Source organism: Delphinus delphis, chromosome 10 (assembly GCF_949987515.2).
Source record: "Delphinus delphis chromosome 10, mDelDel1.2, whole genome shotgun sequence".
Classification (NCBI taxonomy): Eukaryota; Metazoa; Chordata; class Mammalia; order Artiodactyla; family Delphinidae; genus Delphinus; species Delphinus delphis.
The window spans coordinates 95,916,201-95,942,218 of NC_082692.2; the positions used below are offsets into that span (position 1 = coordinate 95,916,201).

At 53.0% G+C, this 26,018-nt stretch overlaps 1 protein-coding gene across 6 annotated transcripts in view; it reads right to left on the bottom strand.

The window, feature by feature from the left end:
- SSUH2 (ssu-2 homolog) overlaps positions 1 to 26,018 on the bottom strand; it is a 66,128-nt gene that overhangs the window by 7,355 nt on the left and 32,755 nt on the right. For 4 of the 6 annotated variants that reach the window (XM_060022955.1, XM_060022953.1, XM_060022952.1 and 1 more), the window contains 10 exons: positions 16,261 to 16,400; positions 10,520 to 10,618; positions 10,196 to 10,301; positions 8,537 to 8,666; positions 7,299 to 7,359; positions 6,081 to 6,205; positions 4,966 to 5,028; positions 3,258 to 3,343; positions 1,865 to 1,957; positions 1,368 to 1,473 (listed from right to left, as the gene is read on the bottom strand). In XM_060022955.1, coding sequence (XP_059878938.1) covers positions 1,368 to 1,473; positions 1,865 to 1,957; positions 3,258 to 3,343; positions 4,966 to 5,028; positions 6,081 to 6,205; positions 7,299 to 7,359; positions 8,537 to 8,666; positions 10,196 to 10,301; positions 10,520 to 10,618; positions 16,261 to 16,400 — 1,009 coding nt within the window. The remainder of the gene's footprint in view (positions 1 to 1,367; positions 1,474 to 1,864; positions 1,958 to 3,257; positions 3,344 to 4,965; positions 5,029 to 6,080; positions 6,206 to 7,298; positions 7,360 to 8,536; positions 8,667 to 10,195; positions 10,302 to 10,519; positions 10,619 to 16,260; positions 16,401 to 26,018) is intronic. The other 2 variants (XM_060022956.1, XM_060022957.1) reach the window with 1 other exon arrangement.

Below are 26,018 nucleotides of genomic sequence, written 5' to 3' on the forward strand. Positions count from 1 at the left end.
AGCCATAAAGAAGGAATTCCTGCCATTTTCAACAACGTGGATGGAAGAGGGCATTATGTTAAGTGAGATAAGTCAGAGAAAGATACACACGCTATGATCTCACTTACATGTGGAATTAAACACAAACTCCTAGATACAGAGAAGAGATTGATGGTTTCCAGAGATGGGGATTGGAGGGGTGGGCAAAACGGGTGAAAGGGGGTCAATTGGTACAAACTTCCAATTATGAGATAAATAAGTCTTGGGAGTGTGAAGTACAGAATGGTAACTACAGTTGATAATACTGGATTGGATATTTGAAAGTTGCTGAGAGTAGCTCATAAAAATGTCTCATCACAAGAAAAATCATTTTAACTGTGTGGTGATGGACGTGAACTGGATTTATTGTGGTGATGATTTCACAGCAATATACAAATACCAAATCATGATATACACCTGAAACTAATAAGCCAATCTGAAACAGCTACATACTGTTAAAAAAAAAAAAGAAGGAAGGAAGGGTGGGAAGAAGAAAGGGAAGAAAGCAAAACCAAAAAAAACTGTCTTAGGATGTCCCAAAAGGCCAAATTCCCTTCCCAGGCCGACAGCAGGGAGCCACAGGGCCAGAGTAAATACTCACGTTTGAAGGCCATAGGGTCTCTGTCTCGACTACTCAACTCTGCCCTCGAAGCACGATAGCAGCCACAGACAATACATAAACAAGTGGGCTGTGCTCCAATAAAACTTTATTTATAAAAGCAGGCCAAGGGCCGGAATTTGCCAACTGCTAGTGTACAAGACCCTCCCTGATCTGGCTGCTGGCACCTGTCATGTCTTAGCTCCTTGCTCCGCCCAGCTCGCTGCCCTCCAGCCCCCTGCCCTCTGCCGCTCCTCAAGGCCTCTGTCGTGCTGCTTCCTCTGCTGGACACCCTGACTCCCATACTGTCACACCATCCACTCCCCCAAGGCACCGCTCTCCACCACCGACACCCTGCCCCTTCCTCTCTACCTTGCTTGTGTATTTCTCAATGGCTGACGGTGTGGTGAAAATGCTCTTATTACCCTCTCCCTCACCGACTGTGAGATCGGAGGGCAGAGATTCTGTTTTATGGTATCCCCATGGCCTAGAATGGTGCCTGGTATAGGAGGAGCGTCTCAAGATTTGTCCAAGGGAAGGAGGGAGGAAAAGAGGGAGAGAAAATGAACAGGGGAAGAAAGGAGGGTTGAATATGTAAAATTCAAGACAAACTGCCCCATGGGGTCCCAGCAGCCTCTGTCCCCGCCCAGCCTTTCTGAATGAATGCATCGCCTGCAGAACCAGAAGACCCGGCCTCACAGGTGGAGGAGGGACCCAGCTCCCTTTAGGGCGGTAGCAAAGCCCTCCTTACCATCGTGTTTTCATCCTTAAAGAGCGTCTCTCCTCTGGCTTTAGCAAGCAGGTCCCCAGGGCAGGCCAGCTGGTGCTCAGACACAAACTCAAACAGGCTGTTCTTCCTGGAAGTGAAGAGGATGAGAGACAGAGCCCGGGGGTCGGGTTAAGCCCTGGGTTTGGAGTCAGGCAGATAGGGCTGGACGGCTTGCCGTGCTACCGGTGGGACCTTGGGAAAGTGCTTTAGCCTCTCTGGGCCTCAGCATTCTCACGCACAAGATGGAAAACTAGTGAAGTACAGACAGTTCTGTTCTAGCAAGGTACCCGATAGGAGAAACCCTTAATGCGTGGGAGCTTCCCTGACGTGGGGCCTTAGGACCCTGGGACTCCGTCTCTCCCAGCAGATCCCTGCACTGTGAAAGCCCCAACCAAGTGGAGCTTCTCTGCAGAAACCAATCCAGGCCACGTCCCCCCCGGCCACCCCGCCAGGCCATGGCATTGAGAGGTGCCACGTACCACACGATGACCAGCTGGAGGAAGTGCAGCAGTTTCTTCTCGCCCTTGCAGGTGGCACAGGTCTTGTTCCCCCTCCCTGAGCATGTGCTGCATCTGAGAGGGGCCCCATCAGTACCACTCAGATGGTCGTGGTGTCCCAGTGGCTCCGGAGGCCCCTGCCTCACATCCTTCCTCGTAGAGGTGCACTGTGGTGGGCACGGATTGCTTCCGCGTGCCCACCATCTAGACCTCCCGCTCCTCGTAGCAGGGCCCCAATCTCCCTTTGGAGACATGGTTTGTGGGCTTGGCCCCATCCCTTCTATGACCAGCTTGGGACCTCAGCCTGGCCAATCAGAGCATTCCATCTCTCTGGCCATAGTGGCTGATACAGAGATTGACACATGACCCAGGGGAGTGCACTGAGATCCACCCCACACTTTTGCTGGAACTATCAGGAAAGGGCCATCCTTTTCCACTGAGGTCACCAAGCTTGGAGCTGCTGGTGGCCTCCTCTGCCACCACAGGAGACAGCCTGCCTGAGGATGAAGCCAACATGAAGGAAAGCAGAGTGAGGGACAGAGACAGATTCCTGGTGACACTGTTTAAGCACCTGGATCCAGCTGTACCTGAAGTCATCCCAGAAATCTATTCCTCGACTTTTCCATCACATGGGCCTATAAATTTACTCTTTTGCTAAAGCCAGTTTGAACTGGAGTTCTTTTACTTGTAAGTGAAAGAAATCTAAGTTTCTTTCCAAATCAAAGAGCTCCTTTACCAACCACAGGTGGCAGGTCCACCAAAGCTTCGCCATCTGGCTTGTTAGAAGGATGGCCTGGGCCTGGATGAGCCACAGGTATCATTAACCCAACACAACTTTGAAGAGTTTCACTCCTCATGGTTTCTTGTTTCCCTTTAAAGATTTATAAATACATGAAAGGACGTCAAGCCCAAAAGGCAGCAACCCACTGTTTGCAAAGCCCTGTGAACAGGCACTTTGTTTAGTCAATCAACCAACCTTCCTTCACTCTTCCTCCATTTAGTCCCTGCAATGGATTATAAATAAGGGTTTGCCCGGGCCCGGATCCTCAGAGAGATAAGAATCTCACCTTGGTGCTCTTCTGTATTCACTTCCCCTCCACGTGAGCACGAAGCGGTCTCCTCTCTTAACCCATGGCCTCCCTTCCTCCCTGCAGACCCTCGTACCTCCCCCCGCCCCCGACCCACAGATTGCTTGATGGGCTCCACTTGGTCTCGAGAAACACTCACTGAGGTGACAGGGCACCTACAATGCACAGAGCTCTGGGGACACAGGGGTGACGAGACAGCGCACCCGCTTGCCTTCCTGAGGGCAGGCAGTAAAAAGCAAGAACGCCCGTGAGAGCACTCAGCTCGGGGCCGGGGAGCCCCGTCTTACCTCTGCCTGCCGGACCCCGAGCACATCTGACACCGCCGGGCGGGCCTGGCTCTGCGCTTGGCCCGGCTGCATGAGGGGCACCGCACCTGCGGACACACGTGGCCTCAGCCCTCGCCCGCCTCCCGGGGAGCAGGCAAAGGGCAACCTGAGACCTGGCTCCAACCCAGCCCGTGACCTTCCCCAAGCTGTCACTTCCCTACTTGCTCTCCCTGGGCCTCGCCCCTTGTCTGTAAAATGCAGTGTATCTTTGGACCCCTCCAGTTGTAGCTTCAGAGACTCTGCATCCTCACATCCCTGTTTCTCCTGAGACCTCAGCCTCTCCTGCTCTTCTCTCAACCCCATGACCCTTGGGACCGTCCCCTGACCAAACAACCACGGCCGGGGCGGGGAGAGGGGGGCAGGCTGGCCCTCCCTGGTGCTGGAGAAGCCCCCAGGGATGGACCAGGCTATGCCCTCACAGCGGGCTCGGGGTGCGCTCCGGAGACATTCCAGGGAAAGCCTGAGGGACAAGGGGGTAAGAGGAGGAGGGGCGGGAGGGAGCAGCAAAGGCCACCAGCGAAGGCCACCGGAGGACACAGAGCAGGTGCAGCCACCGCGGAGCCCCACGGTGCGTGCGGAGCGGGTAGAGGGACGAGCACGCGGCAGGCGGAAGGTGGGTGCAAGGGCGCGTGGGCAGAGAGAGGACAGAGGAGGCCGGTTTACTGCAGCAAGTAGTCAGTGTGTGTCCAAGGGGTTAGGCACAAACGGGGAGGTGGGGAGAGCTGAGAACACGTGAGGGGCGTGGACTTACTGCCGGGAAGGCTAGTAGCCTAGAGGATCCTGCAAAGAACGCTGAGGCCACGAGGGCCTGGCTGGCGCTTAGGGGCCCGCGCGGGGCTGAATAGTATACGTGGTCGTCCTCGCCCGGATTTACATCTTCCAGAACCTCAGAATGTGACCTTATTTGGAATTCATCTTTGCAGATGTAATTAGTAAAGGTGAGGTCATACTGCAGAAGGGTGGGCCCTACATCCAATGACTCGTGTCCCTATGGGAAGCCCGTGAGGAGACAGAGACACACACAGAGAAGCCAGGAAGCAACACGGAGGCAGCGATGGGGGTGAGGCAGCTATAAGCCAAGGACTGCCAGCCGCTGCCAGAAGCCAGGAGGAAGGCATGAGATGGCTCTTAACCCTGCCGACACCTTGGTATTGGACATCCAGCCTCCAGAACTCTTAGGGGATAAATTTGTTGCTTTAAGCCACCCAGTTTGTGGTCATTTATTACGGCAGCCCCAGGAAGCTAATCCAAGGCCGAGTCTATTGTGTCCCTCAAAGGCCCTGAACTTCACTTCTCGGCCGGCACTGGCCCCTGCACTACAAGTGCTGGTCACTTGCCAGTCTGCCCCTCGGACAGAGGGTCCCTGTGAGAAGGACCCCAGGTCTCAGTCCTCCTGCACCCAGCAGGTACTCAATAAATGTTTGTAGGTGGAGCAGAAAAGGAGAGAAGAATGAAAATCATAAACCATCAAAGGGAAATAAGGTCAACAGAGACCACCCACTCCAACATTCCCATTTTACAGGTAGGAAGATGGAGGCCCGGAGAGGGAGGATGACTTGTCGGAGGGCCCACTGTTGGCGCAGGGAGCCCCAGGCTGCCAGCCCAGCCCTCCATCCCCACGTGGCCCTGCTCCACATCACATACTCACCAACGGCCACATGTGACTCACCGTGCCGGCCCCGTGGCAGCTGCTGCACTTGTAGCGCCCATGCCCGTGGCATTTGTGGCATTCCTGAGAGTGAACGCTCTCCTTGGTCTGGTTTTCCAAGTACCAGCAGCTCCTGATTTCACCAACCCCACCCCCATGATGTCAGCATCCCAGGTCGAGGTATAACAATTCAGGCCATGGTGGGAAGACGACCATTTGTGACTAGGCTTCCAAAGGGCCTTGAACACCAAGCCAAGGAGATCACATTACCATCTCCCCGGAGCCTCAGCCCAGTCGGCCCTGGATGCTAAGACGGGGAGACCAGGTCTCCGACTCCCATGTCCTAACTCACACTCCCAGGCGAAACCACAAAAGCCAGTATCCTTTGCCCATTAGGTGGCTAAAGTGGTCTTTGGGAATAGAAGCCATAAAAAAACAAAGGGTGTTTTTGCAAAAGGCAGCGAGCGAGCTACTGGAATTCAATGGCTGAATCAAAACAGCTTTTCCACCCTGGAGAACAGAATGAAACACTTTCTTGATCTCTCAAAGTCCTCTTCGTCTTATGATGCTATGAAAACTCAGAGGGTAAAATGACACGCTTGAATCAAGCTCTAAAGTGAAAACAAGGCAGTTAATTAGATGAGCACAGAACATAAAACATCCCAGCTGTGGTTCTGTAACACATTAGGTTACCCTCACTACCTGTCCTGATTATATTTCTGTAAAACAGCGTGGATGTCAAATTCTACTCCCCTAATGACTTCCATAAAAAAAAATCCCAGGGATGCTTTAACTTTATTTTATATGTTTCATTCAGTTGTTTCCCAACAGGTCAAAAAAATAAAAAAGACAAAAACCCTCAGATGGTCTAGGAATGTGAATGCTCGCTATTTGAATCTGGTGACAATTTCGTACCATCCTGTTGCTATGTGAACGTTCCCTAATTTGCACGGAATTTCGCAGGGGACTACATCCCATACGCTGGGTTTTCTTAGAATTCTGCTTATTTGATGGGCAAGGAATAAACCACCAGCCTGGATTTTGGGTTTCCTTTTCAAAAGGATAAAGTTTGAAGAAACTACGGTACCGGAAAACCAGCTCTGAGAGAAGGGCAGAGACTCCAATGAACACATTACCTTGACCAACGATGAGTGAGGGACTTGGAACTTCCTGGTATCTTCCTGAAACATCGGGGGAACCTGGACCTTGATGTCCCAAAGCCTGGGGGAGGTCCCTCTTTGTGGTCCATCCACGGAGTGGTCTGACAGAGAAAGGGGCTGTTCAAAGAGCAGCAAATGGCTGCAAGGACCAGCCTTCATTTATTCACCAAATAGTACGGAGCCTTCACCTGGTGCAGGCGTTAAGCTAGAACCTGGGGCCGAGGGACTGGTAGGTAAGGGTCCCCTTAGAGCCTGTGGCTAGGCAGCCAAGCGTCGGAGTTGAACAGACCTGGCTGCCTCCCGCTTCTTGTACTTCCTGGCTGCGGAACTCGACACCAGTTCTTCCACCTATATATACCTCTCTGCCCTGCAATCCTCTCCTCTCTAACCAGGGATAACTGTGGCACCTACCATGGAGGACGGTAGTAAAACTGAACAGCAGAAGGCGTATCAAAGCTTAGCCCAGGGCTGGTACATGCCGAGGGAGCAATAAACCAGGATTGTCATCACTACTGTCACCATCCCCACCATCTTCTTTCTCCTCCTCCGTTCAAGGAGAGAGACTACATCACAATACAACAGAGTATGACATGGGAAGTGCTTTGGACAAGAGCTGCATAAGGCGTTCTGAAAAACTCAGAAGACTGACTCATTCTGCTGGGGAGGGGACAGCAGGGAAGAAATCCTCAAAGGCTGCATAAAAGAGGGGACCCTTGAGCTAAGTCTCGAAGGATGAACCAGAAAACAGATAGGGCACAGAGCTTCCCAGAAAGAGAGCCTTAAGCCTCTAGGGGGTCCAGCAGAGGTGACACAGCACACTGAATGGGGTGGGGATCCAGAGACTCGGGGAGGCGCTGGGGGTGGCCCAGGAGGCAGGAAGATGCCTGAGCACACTGGCTGCCTTTGCAGTCTGGCCCCGTGTGGCAGCACCAGCCTGTGGCCAAACGCAAACACTAGACTTTTGCAGGACCTCCTGCAAGCCACTTCCTGGACAGGAAGCGTCTGCTAACGTCAGCCCTGGAAGGTCTCCAGGAGGAAAGGCCACCCTCTCTTTTGATGGGGGATGGGAAACTGAGGCTCCGAGCAGCAGAGCATCTTCCTCGGGGTTGGCGGCTAAGCCACAAGTCCTGACATTCTCCACCAATCCCGGCCATATTCACTCCGAATCAAACTGATTTCAGACAACTCACTTACTGGTAAAGGGCTGAAAAGTCCATTCACTTATCCTGGATTCACTGAAGGTTTCTAGTCGATACTACAAAGGAATAATAGTGTGTTCACACGTGCCCTTAGGAAGACAGAGCCTCATGAGAAAGGATGAAGCTCCCCACCCCTGGGCTCAGCAGGGAGAACAGAAGTTCCCAAGCACGGCCAGCGCCCGAGGGCTGCTCAGAACAGGCTGGCAGCAGCAAGGACTCGCGTCGCAGATGCCCTGGGACATATCTGCCAGGGGTCATTCAGCCCCAGGAAACCTCCCCTGACAGACACACCACTGGGCACCTTCAGGATAATGTGTATAATTTCTTTATACACAGAAATGGTCTATGAGGCAAGTTTTGAAGCAAAAATTGCCCTCTGACAGATGGAGGCTGCTGGAATCAGCCACTCCGAGCACCCCTGGGGGAATGTATCTGCCTGAGGTCGAGATCCTCCTTCTTGATCCTCATCCACGGGATCTCGGACATCGCCTGGCTCCTCCTTTTCCATGTGAGGAAAGGGATGCTCAGAGAGGTCAGGTGACTTTCCCAAGGTCACACAGCTACACAGAGACCTCGTACCTCAAATCCCTGCTCTGACCACTCCCTGCGAGGCTGATTTCTGCAACTGTGTGCCCTCCAGGGGACGGCTATGCCAGTGACACTAGGAAATGTGAACTTCAACTTGTCCCTGTCAAGGCAGAAGGTGACACAGGTGGGGTCACCTTGTGTGGTCTTGGTACCAAGCACAGGACCTCCCTGGAGCCTCCGGCTTGGGGGTGATGAATAAATACCCCTGGCACAGATGAAACTTGGGGGAGGCAGAGGGAGCTGGGATCAGGGGAGGAGACGGCCCGTTCCAGGCCACCCCTCCAGGAAGCAGGTAAGTTGTGTCTTTAAAAACAGGGCTTCGGTGCCCGCAAACCTGTGTTTGAATCCCAGCTCGGTCACTTCTAGCTGCGTGTTTGGGGGCAAGTAACTCCACCTCTCTAAATGTCCAATTCCTCCTCACTGGTGACGATGATACCTACCATGAAGGGTAGCTATGAGGATTCAGTGAGACATATAGGTAATGCGCTATCCATGACGCCTAGGGCATTCGAGCTCTTCTCTGGTGATTGACAACCGTGATTCCTTGTATTATAACTCACTACAATGTCACCGCTATTCACACGCACTGTTCCCCAAGTCTCCTTTCTCCCCGGCCTCGCCAGGCGCCCTCCGGCCAGCCCTCACCCTGCGCAGGACCTGCTGCTTCAGCTCCAGGATGACGAGGTCACCGGCGGCCGCACTGCCGTAGCAGCACTTGGAGTCCACGAAGCTGAGGAGGGCTTCCCGGGCCACCTCCTCTGTCACCACGGGGACTCTGGTGGGGACCGAGCAGAGGGGCGGTGGGTCGGGGAGAGCCTGCGGGCTCACCCAGGCCAGCCAGCCCCCTCACGGTGCCGATGGAAACCAAGGCCCGGAGACAGGGGTCCCCCGGCCGTGTCCACAGCAGTGGTAGAGCCCTCGGACATCCAGCTGGTGAGCGCATCTCCGGCATCAGGAACTGTGTGAACAGATGCCCAGTGGGAAAGTGGCAGGTCCTTCTAGAGGACAGCAAAACCACTTTAGCTGAGGTCTGGAGCTGCGGAGAAGGGCTGATGGGGTCTTAGAACTCAAATGAAAAAACAGAAACAAAACACTGAAAGATGAATTATGCCACTTTACAGATAAGGAAAACTGAGGTCCAGAGAAGGTTTCACACAGCTAGGAGGAGGCAGAGTTAGGACTAGACGAGGTTCCTGCCCTCTGGGACCTTGACTTCAGCCAGAGGAATTGTGAGTAATGCCCAGGGGAAGACCCCAGCCGAGAACCTTCTGACAGTGGCGCCCACAGAGACCCGCCGTGAGCCTGCTGGACGGCAGTGGTGCAGGCTGGGAGGGCAGACTAGGAAGGACCCTTTCTCGGCCCCCTCTCGGGACACCTCTCCTCCTCCTGGAAGACTCCCCTGAGGCCCAACTGCCCTGTCCCTCCTCGGCAAAGCCCTCCCGCCAATGCCATGAGCTGAGGCCCCTTCCTCCGCCCTGCCCCCCATCTTCACATTCTTCTCCACGGCAGCCTGCCTCCAAATGTAAGCCCTCACCAACGCACGCTGTGTCGCCGACACCCCCGGCCCAGCGCACAGAGGGCCCGTGTGCCCACAGACAGTGCCCAGCAGATGCAGGGCGTGGGCGCAGCAGTGGCCGGGACGACTCCACGGAAGAAGGGGCGTCTGCAGGCACGCAGGGAGGGCGGCCAGGGAGGAGAAGGGAGGGGGTCCAGGCAGCAGCGGGGCCAGAAGCACCAGGAAGGCACCCTCGACGGCAGGACACGGCCACCCTGGACCCAGCATGGGCACGGCTCCTCCTCCTGTCCGCCCAAAGCTGGCCGGACAGCCGGAGCTCTGTCTCCAATCAAGCAGACTTTCGGTAAAGGGCGAGATAGGAAATACTTTAGGCTTTGCGGGCCATGTGGCCTCTGTGTCACCACTCAGCTCCTCTGTCACGGGGTAAAAGCAGCCACAGACAGTAAGGAAACAAAAACACACGGCCGTGTACCAATAAAACCTGACAGGCAAAAGGAGGCAGTGAGCTGGACCTGGCCCAGGGGCCGTAGTTTGCAACCCCTGATCTAGACTAGAGTTTTCAACCCTGGCTTGGTAGCCCAACAACCTGAAGAGCTTGGAAAGATACACACTCCCAGGCTCCATCCCTGGAGACTCTGGTCCACTGGGTCTGGAGTCCTGATGCACTGTCTGGGTTGAAATCTGTGGCCCCTGAGATCCCCGAGGAGGGCTGTCGGGGGACAGAGGTGACCTGAGGATCATCGCGCGTGACCCCGCGCAATGGCTCCGTGGGGGCTGTCGGGGCTCACCTGTGCTCCAGAAACGAAGACCAGCACCTTTGTTCCCGGGGCCTCCCCGGGGCCTCCGAAGGTGGGAAAAATATCTGGCATCCTGGGTTCCAAGACCGGCAGCATCCTGGTCGTAGGTGGAGATGGACGTGGTCACGGAATGTCCATGGACACAGGGCCTATGCCCCGTCCTCCCGTTCCCTCCCGATGGCGACAAGGGGCTTCCCAGGGCCCCCAGGGGACAGGGGAGCTCTCCCAGCCCGGCCTGTTCCAGAGATGCCCGCTCAACAGCATAAGCCCCGGGAAGAGGCTGTGGGACCCAAGCCCCCAGGGACACAGACTCACTGTCCCCTTGAAGAAGGCAGTCACAGCTGGGCAGCCTCTCCAGGAGTTCAGCCGGGGGCGCCAGAGGACTCTCGGCCTCGAAGCTGAGGTCCATCACACCTGGGGAAGAACGGGCAGTGCTGAGCCTTGGGGAGGAGGGGGTCGAAGGCGACTCCTGTCAGCTACCTGACGGGTGAGGGCAGGTGCGTCGTAGAGAGGCTCACGGTTTCAGTCAGTCTCACTCCGGCCCCCTCACGACACACAACATACTTGTAGGGCGGCCAGCAATGGGGTTGGGGGTATGACAGTAGCAGTGGTAGTAATAACGATGAGACAAACATTCGGAAGGGCAGCTCCTATCTGCTGGGCACCTACTCTGTGCCAGTCAGCGGGACAGGTGCGGTATAAACAGTATCATATTCCCCAGCCCTAGGAGACAGACACTGAAGGAGACAGAACAACAGATGGGCACACTTCTTTGCTGCTCCTCTCATCAACAGACAGGTCTCCGTTTCCTCCCCTTGAACCTGGGCAGGCTTGTGACCGCTTCACCAAGGGAACACAGCAAGCAAAGAAGAGACTGCAGCTCCTACTTCTGGCCTCCTGAAGCCGTCCCTCTTGATGCCTGAGAACATTCATGGCCGAGAACAGTGAGGGAGGAGGCGGTGTCATTGAAACAAATTAACAACCCTGCTCTACCACCCCTCCCCCATGAGGGGTGCACTTGTCCTCTGATAATAAGCACTACATATGCGTCTCTACGGTTCTGTCTCCTTGCAGGAAACTTCCAAAGGAAGCTGAAATAGAAGAATGTCTGTGGATATAGAGAGTACCTTGCTTATCTTTGTAAGCAAATGATTCTGCCAAGAAGCAGGTGAGAGGCCTGGGACGCATGCAAGTGCGATGTAAAGTGACGTCATCCCAAAGCGGCAATGCCTGCCAATGTGTCCTGAAATCCCCAGGATGAGATTTCCCCCGGAATTATTCTTCGAGCCTAGGTTCTCAATATTGTTTCGCTTCTAATAAGTTTATTAGCATTCTCTGCTACTCCAGCCACCAGGGACCCAGGGATCAGCAAACATTTTCTACAAATAGCCAGGTGGTAAACAGTTCAGACTATGGGCTGTACAGTCTGTCTTAGTTACTCACCTCGGCCGCAGTGCCCTGAAAGCAGCTATAGACAACAGACAACTGAGTAAGTGTGGCTCGTTCCAGTTCAACTACAAAACAGGCGGTGGGTCAGCTTTGGTCCGTGAGGCGTATTTTGCCCACCCTGACCTGACACCCACCTGTGCGGGGGCACTCTGAGGGGATCCGGAAGGTGGTGGCTGGAATTTGAACCTGTCTGGGGCAGGGTCCATGCAGTGTCTGTGAGCGCAGTTAAAAGAATTACAGGTGAGGGGCAGGGTTGGACTGCAGCCAGGGTGGGGATGGGGGTGGCTGCACTCAGAATCCCTGGGCATTGTGTTGAGGAACCCGGGCTCCGATATGCTGCCGTCTGAGCCAGGTAACACATGGCACTGTGCCGGACACTCACCCTCCCAGCGCTCAGCTCCTCCAGCTGGGAAAGAGAGCGGGTGGCATTAGGGCCCACCTAACGAGACAACGTGGATACAGCTCTCAGCCCCGAGCCTGGCATGGAATAAATGTTCGGTCAGTGCCTTGGACCGAGGAGGGCGGGTCTTCCTCTTTCCCGGTGCTCCTTTAAGCCAGTGCACAAGAGTGAAAATGTCAAGCGTGGAAAGAAAGGCAAGGCCATCACAGCCCCCTCCCCTGGGAGGGCCCCCGCCTGCCCGGAAGTCTTGTCTCCGCTGGGGCATCAGTACTCCCCTGGACGAGAAGACGCCACGTGGCTGCTCTGTCCTGCTGGAAACCCAACAACAGTGCAGGAAGACGGGAAGAATGAGAGGTGGGGCGCTCAGAGCTCCATCCATCAACTGGGAGCCACAATGACCTCTGGCAACTCATCAGAGCTAAATTAAACTCCCCATTATGTTGTGGACGAAAATAAAGGCCTCCAGGCTGAAGCACGGGCAGACACGTCATTTCCTGGGCAGATCTCAGCGGGCACAACAGGAATGCGGACGTCACGGGACATTGGGTGGCGCCCAGCGTGGGGTGCTCCGATGGGGGCCACCAGCCGCGTCACCATTTCCATAGTGTTGGGCTGAGTTCCAGGGTGGCCGTCCAGCTGGATCACTGCCCCCTAATTCACGCACTGCCTCGGTGAGGGACGCTCCATGATCTCTCTTGCACCTCATGACAACCACTATTTTCCCCATTTAGTAGAAGGACGAGATGAGGCTCAGAGATGTGATTTGAGACAGCAAAAGCTCACAGGCGCATAGCAGAGACAGAAACAGTACTTAGAACTCAGAGCCTGACTCCAAGCCCCAAGGCCTTTCTACTCAGGTGAATACCCCAGTGCTCCAGGCACACACGTCGAGGGGTTGCCGAGAGAGCTTTGCAAAGTGCCACCCAGGTCGTGTTTCTGCTCACCAGACGCCAGCTATTTTTCTTTTGCATAGGAAGGAATTTTTCTGGTGGAGAAAGGCACAATTCGTGGATAACCCCCTTATCTTTCTCTTTTTTTTTTGGCGGTACACGGGCCTCTCACTGTTGTGGCCTCTCCCATTGCGGAGCACAGGCTCCGGACGCGCAGGCTCAGCGGCCATGGCTCACGGGCCCAGCCGCTCCGTGGCATGTGGGATCTTCCCAGACCGGGGCGTGAACCCACATCCCCTGCATCGGCAGGCGGATTCTCAACCACTGCGCCACCAGGGACGCCCTATCTTTCCCTTTTTAAAATGCCATTCCCTTGATTTCAGGTGATCAAAGGAGTGCACGTCTCCTGCCCCTGATTAATCATTGTTAAAGCACTGAAATCTGACAGAGGTGGTGCTGAAAGTGACTTCCAAGTGGATGCGACACCCAGAATGTCCCTATCCGTGCCTACTTTGGTACCAAACTATGTTACTGGAGGAAGATATTCTCTCTCTGAAGCTTCCCCACACTGTAGACTCAAAAACTAAGGGGACAACACTTTAGTGACTGGGAAGGGTAACTCAACTGGCTAAAGTGGACAACCATCTCTCACCTAAGAAGAGACATTTAAATTACAGAAGTCAGGCTTCCCTGGTGGCGCAGTGGTTAAGAATCCACCTGCCAATGCAGGGGACACGGATTCAAGCCCTGGTCCAGGAAGATCCCACATGCCGTGGAGCAACTAAGCCCATGCGCCACAACTACTGAGCCTGTGTTCTAGAGCCCGTGAGCCACAACTGTTGACCCTTTGTGCCACAACTACTGAAGCCCACACACCGCAACTACTGAAGCCCATATGCCACAACTACGGAAGCCTGTGAGCCTAGAGCCTGAGCTCTGCAACAGAAGCCACCGCAATGAGAAGCCCACGCACCACAACGAAGAGTAGCCCCTGCTCACTGCAACTAGAGAAAGCCTGCACACAGCAACAAAGACCCAATGCAGTCAAAAATAAACAATAAATAAAATAAATTTATTTTAAAAAAAAAGAAAGAAAAAGCTTTAAAAATAAATAAATAAATTACAGAAGTCCCATAGCAGGCTCCCTTTCTGAAACCAGGAGAAAACTTTACTTAGTTTCAGATTTCGTCAATCTTGTTTCTAAAAACTTTCTGGACAATCTCACATCTTGCAGTAGACCCTAAATGCCGGCCTGAGGTTTGATTATGTTGGAAACCAGCACATAGGGTGACCCTACGGCAGAATCAGAGTTTTTAGAATTTTAAGGGAACTAAAAAGAGTTCACCTTCCTCTTACCTTGCTTACCAAAAAGCTTGATGCCAAAACAGAAACACCATGGTGGTAATATTTTCCATTAATAGCAGTTTAATTTTAAAGCTCTCGGGGACATAATCTGATAATTCTCTAGAGTCAACATTTACTCCATGCCTACGCTGGGCTGAGTGATATATTAGGCACTTTACATCCAATTAATCTTTTACCAGTTCTGCAAGATGACACCATCTCTATTTTTATTGGGGGAAATAAAGCTCAGAGAGGTCAAGTGACTTAGGCGAAGTCACCCAGCAATTAGGAGGCAGAGCTTGGATTTGAATCCAGATCTGACATAGCCCATGTCTACTACAACAAACTCCAAGGATAAACTGAAAGAATGCTAATGAGCAGTATTTTTTAAGAGGAAAGACTGCATTCGACTGTTAGTAGAAGCTTATTAGAATAAGACTATGGATACACAATTTCCAATATATTAGAGATATATATCAGAGAGTCCAATATATCAGAGAGTCGGTCCTCCTCAAATACATGCTAAAATATCTAGGTACAGTCTCTCACTTCAATATGAAAAAGGACTCCAACAAAATTTAAACTGAGCTCTCTCAGATTAGCATAGGTTCATTTCATATCCCACTGCAGCTCTGAGGCTTAAAGCTCAGACACCCCAACATTAAGGGCAGGAAAGAGTGTTGGGCCTGCAAAGGACCTTCAAAGTCACCAAGTTCGGTAACTCTGAAAATGTACTAGGGTCACGGGCCTCTCTGGGATTCAAGTGAAAGTTGTGGATGCCTTCCCCTCCCCCTCCCCCTCCCCTCCCCCTCCCCCTCCCCTCCCCCTTCCCCTCCCCCTCCCCTCCCCTCCCCCTTCCCCTCCCCCTCCCCTCCCCTCCCCCTTCCCCTCCCCCTCCCCTCCCCTCCCCCTTCCCCTCCCCCTCCCCTCCCCTCCCCCTCCCCCCTCCCCCTCCTCCCCCCCCACAAAGCCCACATACAGTATTTTGCCTTCACCTTCATGGTCCTCAAATTAAGAACTCCTGACCAATCTCCTTTTACAGATGGGGAAACTGAAGCTCAGAGAGGTTAAGTGACTTGACCAAGATCACAGAGCCAACTCACAGCAGGGCTAGGACTGGAACCCTAGCCTGCCAATTCCCAACCTGATACTCCCCACGTTGTCCATTCCAAACTCACTCTCCAACTTTCTTGTTTTAAAACACAGCACATTTCTTCTTAAAATACCACTTCCTTCTTCATCTCTTTAATTAGTTCTTAGATTCCATTGTATTTCTGTCCCACTAATGACAAGATGGGGTCACCTGGACTATGTTTCCTGAGCAGTAATGAACAAGTGAGCTTTTTGCTAGAGGGAGATCGTGCGTAAAGACCTTTCACTGACATTGCTTTAAAATTAACCTCATCTGGGCTTCCCTGGTGGCGCAGTGGTTGAGAGTCCGCCTGCCGATGCAGGGGACACGGGTTCGTGCCCCGGTCCGGGAAGATCCCACATGCCGCAGAGCGGCTGGGCCCGTGAGCCATGGCCGCTGAGCCTGCGCGTCCGGAGCCTGTGCTCCGCAACGGGAGAGGCCACAACGGTGAGAGGCCCGCGTACCGCAAAAAAAAAAAAAAAAAAAAAAATTAACCTCATCTAAGAACTGATGCAACTCTGACTGAAATAAGAAGCCTGATATCCAGGCTCACATTTGGCTTGGGCGGGGGAGGGGTGACTATCAATCGGAGAAGGAAGGATAGAGAATCTAAGATTTGGACAGTGTTCCGTGGTTAGGGAGGAAAGTCCTCACCCGAGGCACCTAATGGAAGAACAGCCTGCAGGCTGCAAACGGGCTTTACGTGTGAAAGGAAGGAAGGAAGGAAGGGATGCTCTAGCAGCACAGACGCAGAACCAAGACAGCGCTGAGGGCAGTGGGGAGATTTCAGCTCAGCGACCCACGGAGGCGGGCGCCCCTCGCCCTGACAGGTTGTACTTACTGTCACCGTCACTGAGATCCCTGTCCATCGTCGAGACGTCCAGCCAGGGAAGCGTCTGCCCTCCCAGTGGGCTCAGGCTGCTGGGATCTGAGGGACCACCCCAGGCCCCGCCCAGAACAGCGGGCCCATTGTTACCTGATCTGAATACAACAGAGGGAAACATCTGTGGGGAAGCCCCGAGGCCATCAGAGCGGCTGCTCTGGCCCCCGTCTACGGGTTCTTGGGGCTCCTCCTCACAAGACCCTCTACTTGCCGGGCTCGGCTGGCGCCCCTGATCGCCTGCATCCTCACGCAGCCCTGAGAGATGGGCACTTTCATGGAACCCATCTTCCCGAGCTGGGATTCAGACTCTCGTCTGCTTGGCTCTCAGGTCAGAGCTCTCGACCCCCGTGCCACATGGCTCGTCTATAGGGAGGCAGGTTCCAGAGCGCTGGGCAGGCGGGGTGGGGGAGGGGGCAGAGAACGATGTAAAATGCAATAACCGCAGGGAGGTTACCTCCCCAACGGCAAGGGGAGAGGCAGGTGGGAGCTCTCAAGTCGTGAGTGTCAACCTCCCGGGCTCGCTGGGGGAGAGCCGAGGCCGGGATGAAGAGGTGATGCTCCCAAGCTGCTCAGCACAACATGGGCAGAGCCGGCTCCCAACCCAGGCTGCGTGGGCCGCTGATGTCACCACACCAGCCCAGCTCTCTGGGAGACATCTGTGGGTTTCTAAAGGCCTCTTCCTGAGCCTTCTGCATCAGGGCTTGAAACACCTGCAATCCCGACCCTTGCAAGACGACGCAAGATCACCCCTCTCCTCTAGAGGAGTCTAAACCATGAACACCTGGACCTGGGTCACCTGCTGGTGGAGGCAGAGGGCCCTGAGCTGGTACCACCTGCACCGCATCCTTGGCAGTGACGTTCACAGCCGGGCCTGGAGTTCTCTAGCCAGGACAGCCTCGCTCCGTAGGGCAAAGCATGTACCCTATGCCCTGCCTGCCCAGCCCAGCGATGCCCATGGGATGTGTCACGACGCCCACAGTGAAGACTGGCTGTCGCCTTCACCTGGGGAGTGCTGTGACTGATGTGTCCATGGCCTGGCTTCAATGGTCACACTGGGCACAGAGAGGGCTCCGAGGCGGCCACAAAGCGCCCTCGGTCTCCCTCTGCTGCGCTAACCCTCCTCATTGACCGCCCGCCCTCAACAGAATGCTGGTGACAACCGTGAAAGCAGTAGTGATAATTTAACAAACGCTTCTTAAATACAGTCAGATGCTTCAACGCCCACAAATAGGTTTTTACGGTTGATCGGAGCACTAAATTCCTTAAACTTGAGAGTTATATAAGTTTCATTACTGCATGTTCACGACAAAGACCGAGATCCTAATACAGCCTTTAATACCTTTAGACATTAAGCAATGATTTGAAGCCCTTGTAGAACTGTCCCAGGGTAACAGGATCACCATGGATGTGTATGCCTGGGTGTGTATTTTACTCTAAACATAACATGTGTGTGTGTCTATGTCTACGTCTGTGTCTGTGTGTATGTATAGCTGAGCCTAAACACGGTAGATGATAGATAAATACATAGATACATACATGGATAGACGAACTACCTGTGGCTTAACTAAAACAATATACCACTATTACACGTTGAGTACTTTTTAAGAAACAATATATGCATGCCCAAAACCCTCCTCAGCATTTGAAAGAAAGAATCGTAGGAAATTATTAAATGGCAAATAGAAGCACAGAATGTTAAACAGAGCTGAGCACTAAGGGGTCCGGAAGCCTTGAGGCTGCAAAAAGGCAGACAACCATGAGTTGTATCTTAGGAACCAGGGAGTGTTGATCAAAGGCAGTGAAAGTCCCTTGCTGCACACTAGTTAGATCACATAGTAATGGGATCATAAATATCTCTAAAAATACATGGAAAGTGAACAAACCAACTGCTAGACCTTTCTAATCTTGCTTAGGCATCAAGACAGGAATGCTGTCTGCAACTACAATGGCACGCGTGAGTGACTCGGGCCAAACAATGTAACCATCGCCACCTAGTATTCAGATGTCAGGAGAAACGAGCATCATTCATTCTAGGCTCCAGGCCAGCATGAAGCTAACACTGGTTCCCACTTCCTGCTACTATCAGAGGGGCTTCGGGGAGGGAAGGAGAAGCATCAGATGCGTTCTGGACATTTTACAGTCATTCTGTATCTGTGCTATTGGTATCAAGAAGGGGGCGCTTCGAGCTCTTCTTCCTGAACCGGTCCAGGGTAGTCCACGGATATGATCCATCATCACACTCTTCAGGTCTTACACATGGTTAAATACTCATGAGACATTTGTTGAATGAACATAACTGTCTAAGAGCTAACTCTATCCATTTACTGCTGTCTGAGAATCTCGTTTGTTCTTGGAAATAAAGGCTATTTGATCTCATAGTTTGGTCTCTGAGTCCTGAGGGTACCTCATGGCTGTGGGAATCATGTCAGGGCAGTATAGGGCTTTAGAAGAGAAACCAGACATCACAGTGCCTGGCTACAGCTGAATACGATGCTGAGAGACATTCCTAGAGGCAGGGCTCAGCCAGTGCCTGCAAGTATTTACAGGGCTGTCATGAGGAGGTGAGTCTCAGGACGCTCATCCTACGAGCAGGCATGCTGGGAGCCGATCCAGGATGGGGGACCATTTCAACTTATCAGAGAGAAGATCTGTCTAGTGACAGATCCTTCCACTGGGTTGAGCCTCTCCAAAGAATATTAAAGCGGAAGCTTGCCGATGAAACCAAGTGGGCAGTAGTAGAACCCAACGGTTTATGACTTCAGAATCAATGTAAACTGGGTTCAAAATTCAAAGGTGGGTGCTGCAGCACTACAGTCCCTTTCTGGAGCATCCCCAGAGGACAGTGGAAGGAAATCCTCCTGGTGGGGAAAATTCTGAACAGCGCACCTGGTTGTGCATTTTGCCTGAAGGAAGAAATGGCCACAGATAACAGTCTATACCCCTGTTGTATAGCACAGGGAACTCTACTTCACTTCGCTATACAGCAGAAACCAACACAACACTGTAAAACAACTATACTCCAATTAAAAAAAAAAAAGAGTCTATACCAATTTATAGGCTATGGAAAATGGTTTTGCTGGATGGCCAGGAACTTTGGAAGGAATATCACTGGAACACTGATGACAAGGAGGTCTGGGAAACCGGTATATTGATAGATTTCTCTGAATGGGCAAAGAATACGAAAACATTTGTATCTCATGTTAATGCTCATCAAAGGGTAACTTCAGCAGAGGAGGATTTCAATCATCCTTTAAAGTTGAGGTGTGACCCATCCCACGGGGACCAGTCAGGCTCCCTCTGCAGCCACTTCTGCCATTGCCTAGTGGGTCACAGTGGAAGGGATGCAGGTCATGCGTGGGCTCAGCAACATGGGCTTCCAATCACCAAGGCTGGCCTGGCTACTGCTGAGCGCCCAGTCAGCCAGGAGCAGAGACCAACACGGAATCCCAATATGGTGACCAACCAGTTACCTGGTGGCAGGTTGATTACACTGAACAGCTTCCATCAGGGAAGAGGTAGTGCTTTGTTCTTCTGAAACAGACACTCTGAATATAAACGTGCCTTCCCTACACACCATACTTCTATCATCTCCAGACTCTAGCAAAAAGAGCAGAGGCTGCATCCTCTAAGATGAAAGAAATCATCAGACCAGTCTGGATGAGGGACAGAGGTTTCTGGCAAGTAGGTCTCATGTTTAAGTCACCAGGAAGTTCACCAGATGCTCCTTCAACAGTTCAGGAAGTGCTTACTGTGTGCCCAGCCCTGAGAGGTAAACCAGGTAATTCCTGCCCTTGAGGAACTCCTGGTATTAAGTGGGAGACAAATTCATAACCAGGTACTTAAAATTCAGAGGCCCAAAGGCGGCAGCAGAGGAGCAGACAAGATGTTCTGGAACATCGAGGATCAGGTATTACGTGGGATACACACATTGGCACGGTAGTGGCAGAAAATGCACCGCCCACTAGGCACTCGTAACACCTCAACTGTCGGATGAGTACTGGGTGAACTTCCTGGTTACTTAAACATCAGACCTCCCTGTGGGGGACCCTTGCCCCTCAGCCAGTCTGGGCGGTTGATCGCTTTGTATCAGAGGAGGCCGCTTCTGACAAGCACTGGCCCCTGCTTGCCTCCCCCTGTGACTACACCTCAGACCCCCGGAGGCCGTGGCTGGTTTTTCTCCCATCAACATGGCAGCCACCCAGCATGGTGTTTGTCCCTGGCTTCCCAATTAATCTGCTGGGGCTGGTCCCAGGCTCTCGCTTCTCAGTCAATCAACAGGAATCACCAAGGGGTTGTCAATATTACACATCCCCAGGCTCTGTCCCCAGAAATCCTGAGGTGGAAGCCTGGACTGTGTTTCCTTTTATAAGATCTCTTGATGATTCCAACTCAGGTGGTCTACACTTTAAAAACCGCTGACTTAAGCAACAGCAGAATTCAGCATCTTAACTTCCTTCTTACGAGTGTCATTTCAAGATACAATCAGTAGCAGATTAATGAGGCTACCCACCATCTACCTGTCTAAGATATTTTTCCTTTTGATGGGAGGCAGTTTCTTGGCCTCAAGATGAAGACATAATATGGGGTTAAGTTCTTTAGTGAGATCATTCTCCTATCAACCCCCAGGTTTTCATTTTCCTCCCTCAAGGGCACAAATCTTGGGACTCCCCTGGTGGCGCTGTGGTTAAGAATCCGCCTGCTAATGCAGGGGACACGGATTTGAGCCCTGGTCCGGGAGGATCCCACATGCCGCGGAGCAACTAAACCCGTGCGCCGCAACTACTGAAGCCCGCGCTCCTAGAGCCCGTGCTCCACAACAAGAGAAGCCACGGCAACGAGAAGCCTGCACACTGCAACAAAGACCCAACACAGCCCCAAAAATTAATTAATTACTTTTTTTTAAAAAGGCACAGATCTTACAGGGGTAACAGCAAGCACCACAGTGAGAACAGGCGAAGCTTTTTAGAATCACGGAGCGTTTTCAGATGTTCTCTCATTTGGTGGCAGCCTCAACCTGAGGCATCCTAGGACATTCAAATGCAGAAGCCCTATCTATTTCATGTCTCCTCTCCTCTTCTGAGCCCAGAGAGCCGCCATAACCACATGGTGAGTTGATGGCATCAAGAATTCACCCAGAAATTCAAATTACTCAGGATTCAGCCATTCTACACGTAGATAAACAGAAAGGCTCAATTCCAGTCAAAGCAAATTGTTTTCATGAAGGTGGTGGTGGTTATACAGCACTTTAACTTTTTTATTGTGCACGTAACATAAAATTTACCATCTGAACTTTTTTTTTTTTTTTTTTTTTTTTTGCAGTACGCGGGCCTCCCACCGCTGCGGCCTCTCCCGCTGCGGAGCACAGCCTCCGGACGCGCAGGCTCAGCGGCCATGGCTCACGGGACCAGCCGCCCTGCGGCACGTGGGATCTTCCCGGACCGAAGCACGAACCCGCGCCCCCCGCATCGGCAGGTGGACTCCCAACCACTGCGCCACCAGGGAAGCCCCCATCTGAACCATTTTTAAGTGTACAAGTTCAGTGGTATGAAGTACATTCACATTGTACAACCGTCACCACCATCCAGCCACAGAATTTTTTCTTCATCCCCAGCTGGAACTTTGTACCCATTAAGCAGTAACTCCCCAATCCCTGTTCCCCACAGGGCCTGGTAATTACCATTCAGCTTTCCATCTCTATGAATCTGACTACTATAGGTATCTCACAGAAGTGGAATTGTACAGTATTTGTCATTTGGGGACGGGCTTATTTCACTTATCACGTAGGGTCTTTTTATTAAAATTTATTTATTTATTTATATTTGGCTGCATTGGGTCTTCGTTGCAGCGCATGTGCTTTCTCTAGTTGCGGCGAGCAGGGGCTACTCTTCATGGTGGCGCGCGGCCTTCTCACTGTGGTGGCTTCTCTCGTTGCGGAGCATGGGCTGAGGCGCGGGGGCTTCAGTAGTTGCAGCATGCGGCTCATTAGTTGTGGCGCACGGGCTTAGTTGCTCCGCAGCATGGGGGATCTTCCCGGACCAGGGCTCAAACCCATGTCCCCTGCATTGGCAGGTGGATTCTTAACCACTGCACCACCAGGGAAGCCCCTCATATAGGGTCTTTAAGGTTCACCTATATTGTAGCATGTATTAGAATTTCCTTCCTTTTTAAGGCTGAACAGTATTCCTTTGTATGTTTACACTACAATAATATTCCTCTGTATGTTTATATCACCCTTCCATGGACAATTGGGCTGCTTCCACCTTTTGGCTACAGCAAATCATGCTGTTAGGACCATGGGTGGACAAATATCTCTTCAAGACCCCACTTTCAATTCTTTTGGGTATATACCAAGCAGTGGAATTGCTGGATTGTACGGTAATACTATGCTTAATGCTTTAAGGAACTGCCATGTGATTTTCCACAGCAACTGTAACATTCCCACCAACAGTGCACAAGGGTTCCAATTTCTCCACATCCTCACCAACACTTGCTTTCTGTTTATACAGTACTTTACAGTTTACAAATTATTATTACCTCCACTTGACAGATATTTTTAAAAGGCTCAGAGATGTGACGTGACCTGCCCAGGATCACACAGTAAGGAGCCAGGCCGGAGCCTCCTAACTCCTGGTGCTACATTGTCCCCCTGCCACACAGCTACATGTGAGCACTGGTTCCAAATCCAGTCTCACTCTTTCCAGATGTGGGTCTTGCCCCACCATCTACAGAGCTCTCACCACTCACTCACTTGTCCATCCAGTGAATACTCCCTGAGCATCTACTAGGAGCCAGGCCCTGCCCCAGACCCTCTCAACAGCCCATGTAAATAAACCTGAATCCGCCCAGAACCCCCGAGGGAGCCAAGACTGCCCAACAAAGGAACTCTACCCCACAGGGCCTGGCAGCTGCGATAACATTGTTCCTGGCTTATCGGCAGGCTGGGTGGATGGAGACCAGTGGTGCCCATGGCAGGAATTGAGGATGGAGGGGAAGAGAATGGTCTTGACACAAATAAGAAATTTGCCCACGTGGGAGGTTCCTGGAACACTGCACCCGAGCACCCTCCTCTCCCTGGGAGCCAGGGAAATTGGCACATCCCTTCAGGGTCAAATCACGAGCTCCCAGCTGCAGGGACAGAAAAGGGACTGAGATCTTCTGAAGCCTCCCAAATGCCAAGGATGAAGGGAGATGCTTTCATAGGTGTCTTCCCACCTAAACCCTTACAGAAACATGTTAGGTAGATAGTGTTCTCTTTATAGGTGAAGAAGCAAGGGCTCAGAGAGGGTGAGTGACTTACCCAAGGTCACACAGCTCAAGTATGGCAGAGGCAGGATTTGAACAAGATCTGTTGGCACCAAGGCCCTCATGTAGACTACCAACAATTCCACGCATTACTACCTGTCATTGTTAGCATCTGGGGCAAGAGAGAATGATGTGGTTTTCACTGACCTGGCTAGAAAATGGCTCCATCCTTGTAAGCCTGGCTACCCAATCAACCAAACAAGTAAACTACAGAGGAAAGTTTTCATGGAAGAAAGTGAAACTCTGAGGCTGTCAATTCCCTGGCCTTCAGAAGGTCACTCTTCCACCTTCCCTTTTCTCACGGAGTGATGATAACCTGAACCTCTGTCTCCCTGACAACAGAAGAGCCGTACTTCAACAAGTGTCCCTCCCTGGTCTTCCTGCAGGTTCCCGAGGATCACCCACGACGCACTAATCCTCGCTGTGTGCTGCCCCTCGGCACCTTGGCCGGATGCCCCTGGGTTCTCCCTTCCACGTCCTCCGGGTCTCTGCTCACCATCCCTTACCATCTTGACTTAAGTGAGACCCCTCCTTCAAGTCTCTAGAACCGGGCTGTCTCACTTTACAAAATTCAGCTGCAGAAACTATGGAACACAAAGGAAAACCTAACCCGGAAGTCGGACGCATCACAGCTGCTGGGTTCCATCAACCTTGACTCTCCAGGGAACCCCAAACTCGCCAACTCTTGTAACAGACCCTGGCGTGCCACTGTCTTACAAGGCCCTGGCCACGTCCCCCAGTGGATGGGGGGTGGGGGTCGCTGCGCCGCAACCCCAGGTCCCTCAGGACTTACTCCCCAGCCCGGGAGCATCCCCGCTCAATGCCCAGAGGGGGCCCTTCTGGAATGGCCCTGGGCAGAAGGGAGCTGCCCGGCCCCAGGGCATGCCCCACCCTCCGGAGGGGCCCAGGTCCAAGGACCGGTCCATGCAAGGCCGGCTTGCCCCGAAATCGGGGCAACTCTGAAGGGCCCCCCGACCGCGGCCCCTGAGGGAATCAGCTGAGGCCTTCGCTGTGACTGCCCTGCAGCTCCAATCCCCCGCCCCCACGGGCCTGCCGCCTTTGCTCCCTCCCAGGACCTATGGGATCCCCAGAGCACCGCCCTCCATCCGCACACCACCACCCCCTGACCCCCTCCCCCACCCGTCTCTAACTCTGGGGGCCTGGACTCACCTTGTGTCCGTCAGCACTCACTCCTGGGTGACCTCATGTCGCTCCCTGACCACAACCGACTTCCAACCTTGCACCCTCCTCTGAGCTCCAGGCCCCTCTCCAGCTGGGACATGTCCGCTCAATGTAACAGACTCTCCAGCTGAACTCCTGACCTCTGTCCCCCCCACTCCCCGCCTGCAACTCCCCTCTGCTCCCCACGCAGCACGTCACATCTACTGTCTGGGTCGCGTCACCGTGTGGCCACTTGCTCCCACTGTGTACACTGCGCCCCTCCCCCTCCTCCCGGGGTCCTGCTGCTGCTGATGCCTCCCTGCACCTCTCCGAGCCTCTGCTAGACACAGCCCTCAGACGCATCCTTCTATACCTGCAAGTCACGTGACGGCCCTCCTCTGTTCAACACGCCCCTGGCCGCCATCTCACAGGTCCCGAAAGCCAAGCCCTTGCCGTGGCCTGTGAGGGGCACCCTGCACCCCTCCATCGTCCCTGCCCTGGTCCCCACTGTTCAGTCTCCTCCTTGCTCCAAAGCCACACCAAGCACAGTCCCACCTCAGGGCCTTTGCACTGGCTGTGCCCTCTGGCTGGAATTCCAGATCCCACAACTCGCTCCGTCACCTCTTTTAGGCCTTGGCTCAAATGTCACTTTCCCAATGAGGCCATCCCTGGCCTGCTACTTAAAATTGGACACCCCCTGGGGCTTCCCTGGTGGCACAGCAGTTAAGAACCCGCCTGCCAAGGCAGGGGACATGGGTTCGAGCCCTGGTCTGGGAAGATCCCACATGCCGCGGAGCAACTAAGCCCGTGCGCCACAACTACTGAGCCTGCGAGCCACAACTACTGAAGCCCACGAGCCTAGAGCCCGTGCCCCACAACAAGAGAAGCCACCGCAACGAGAAGCTCACGCACCGCAATGAAGAGTAGCCCCTGCTCACCACAGCCTGAGAAAGCCCACGCGCAGCAATGAAGGCCCATTGCAGCCATAAATAAATAAGTTTATTAAAAAAAAAAAACTGGACACCCTGACGCCACCCTCACCAACTCTGCAGCTCCCCAGTCCTACTTCCTGCTTTTGTGTTTCTTCACAGCACCTATTACAATCCAGCACTTTAACTATCTTACTGTTTTAACATCTGTCTCACCACCCTATAATCAGGATATAGGATCCATGAGGACAGATTTTTGTCTATTTTGCTCCCTGCTGCATGCTTAGCACGCTGAACAGAGCCTGGCGAATACCAGGTGCTCCA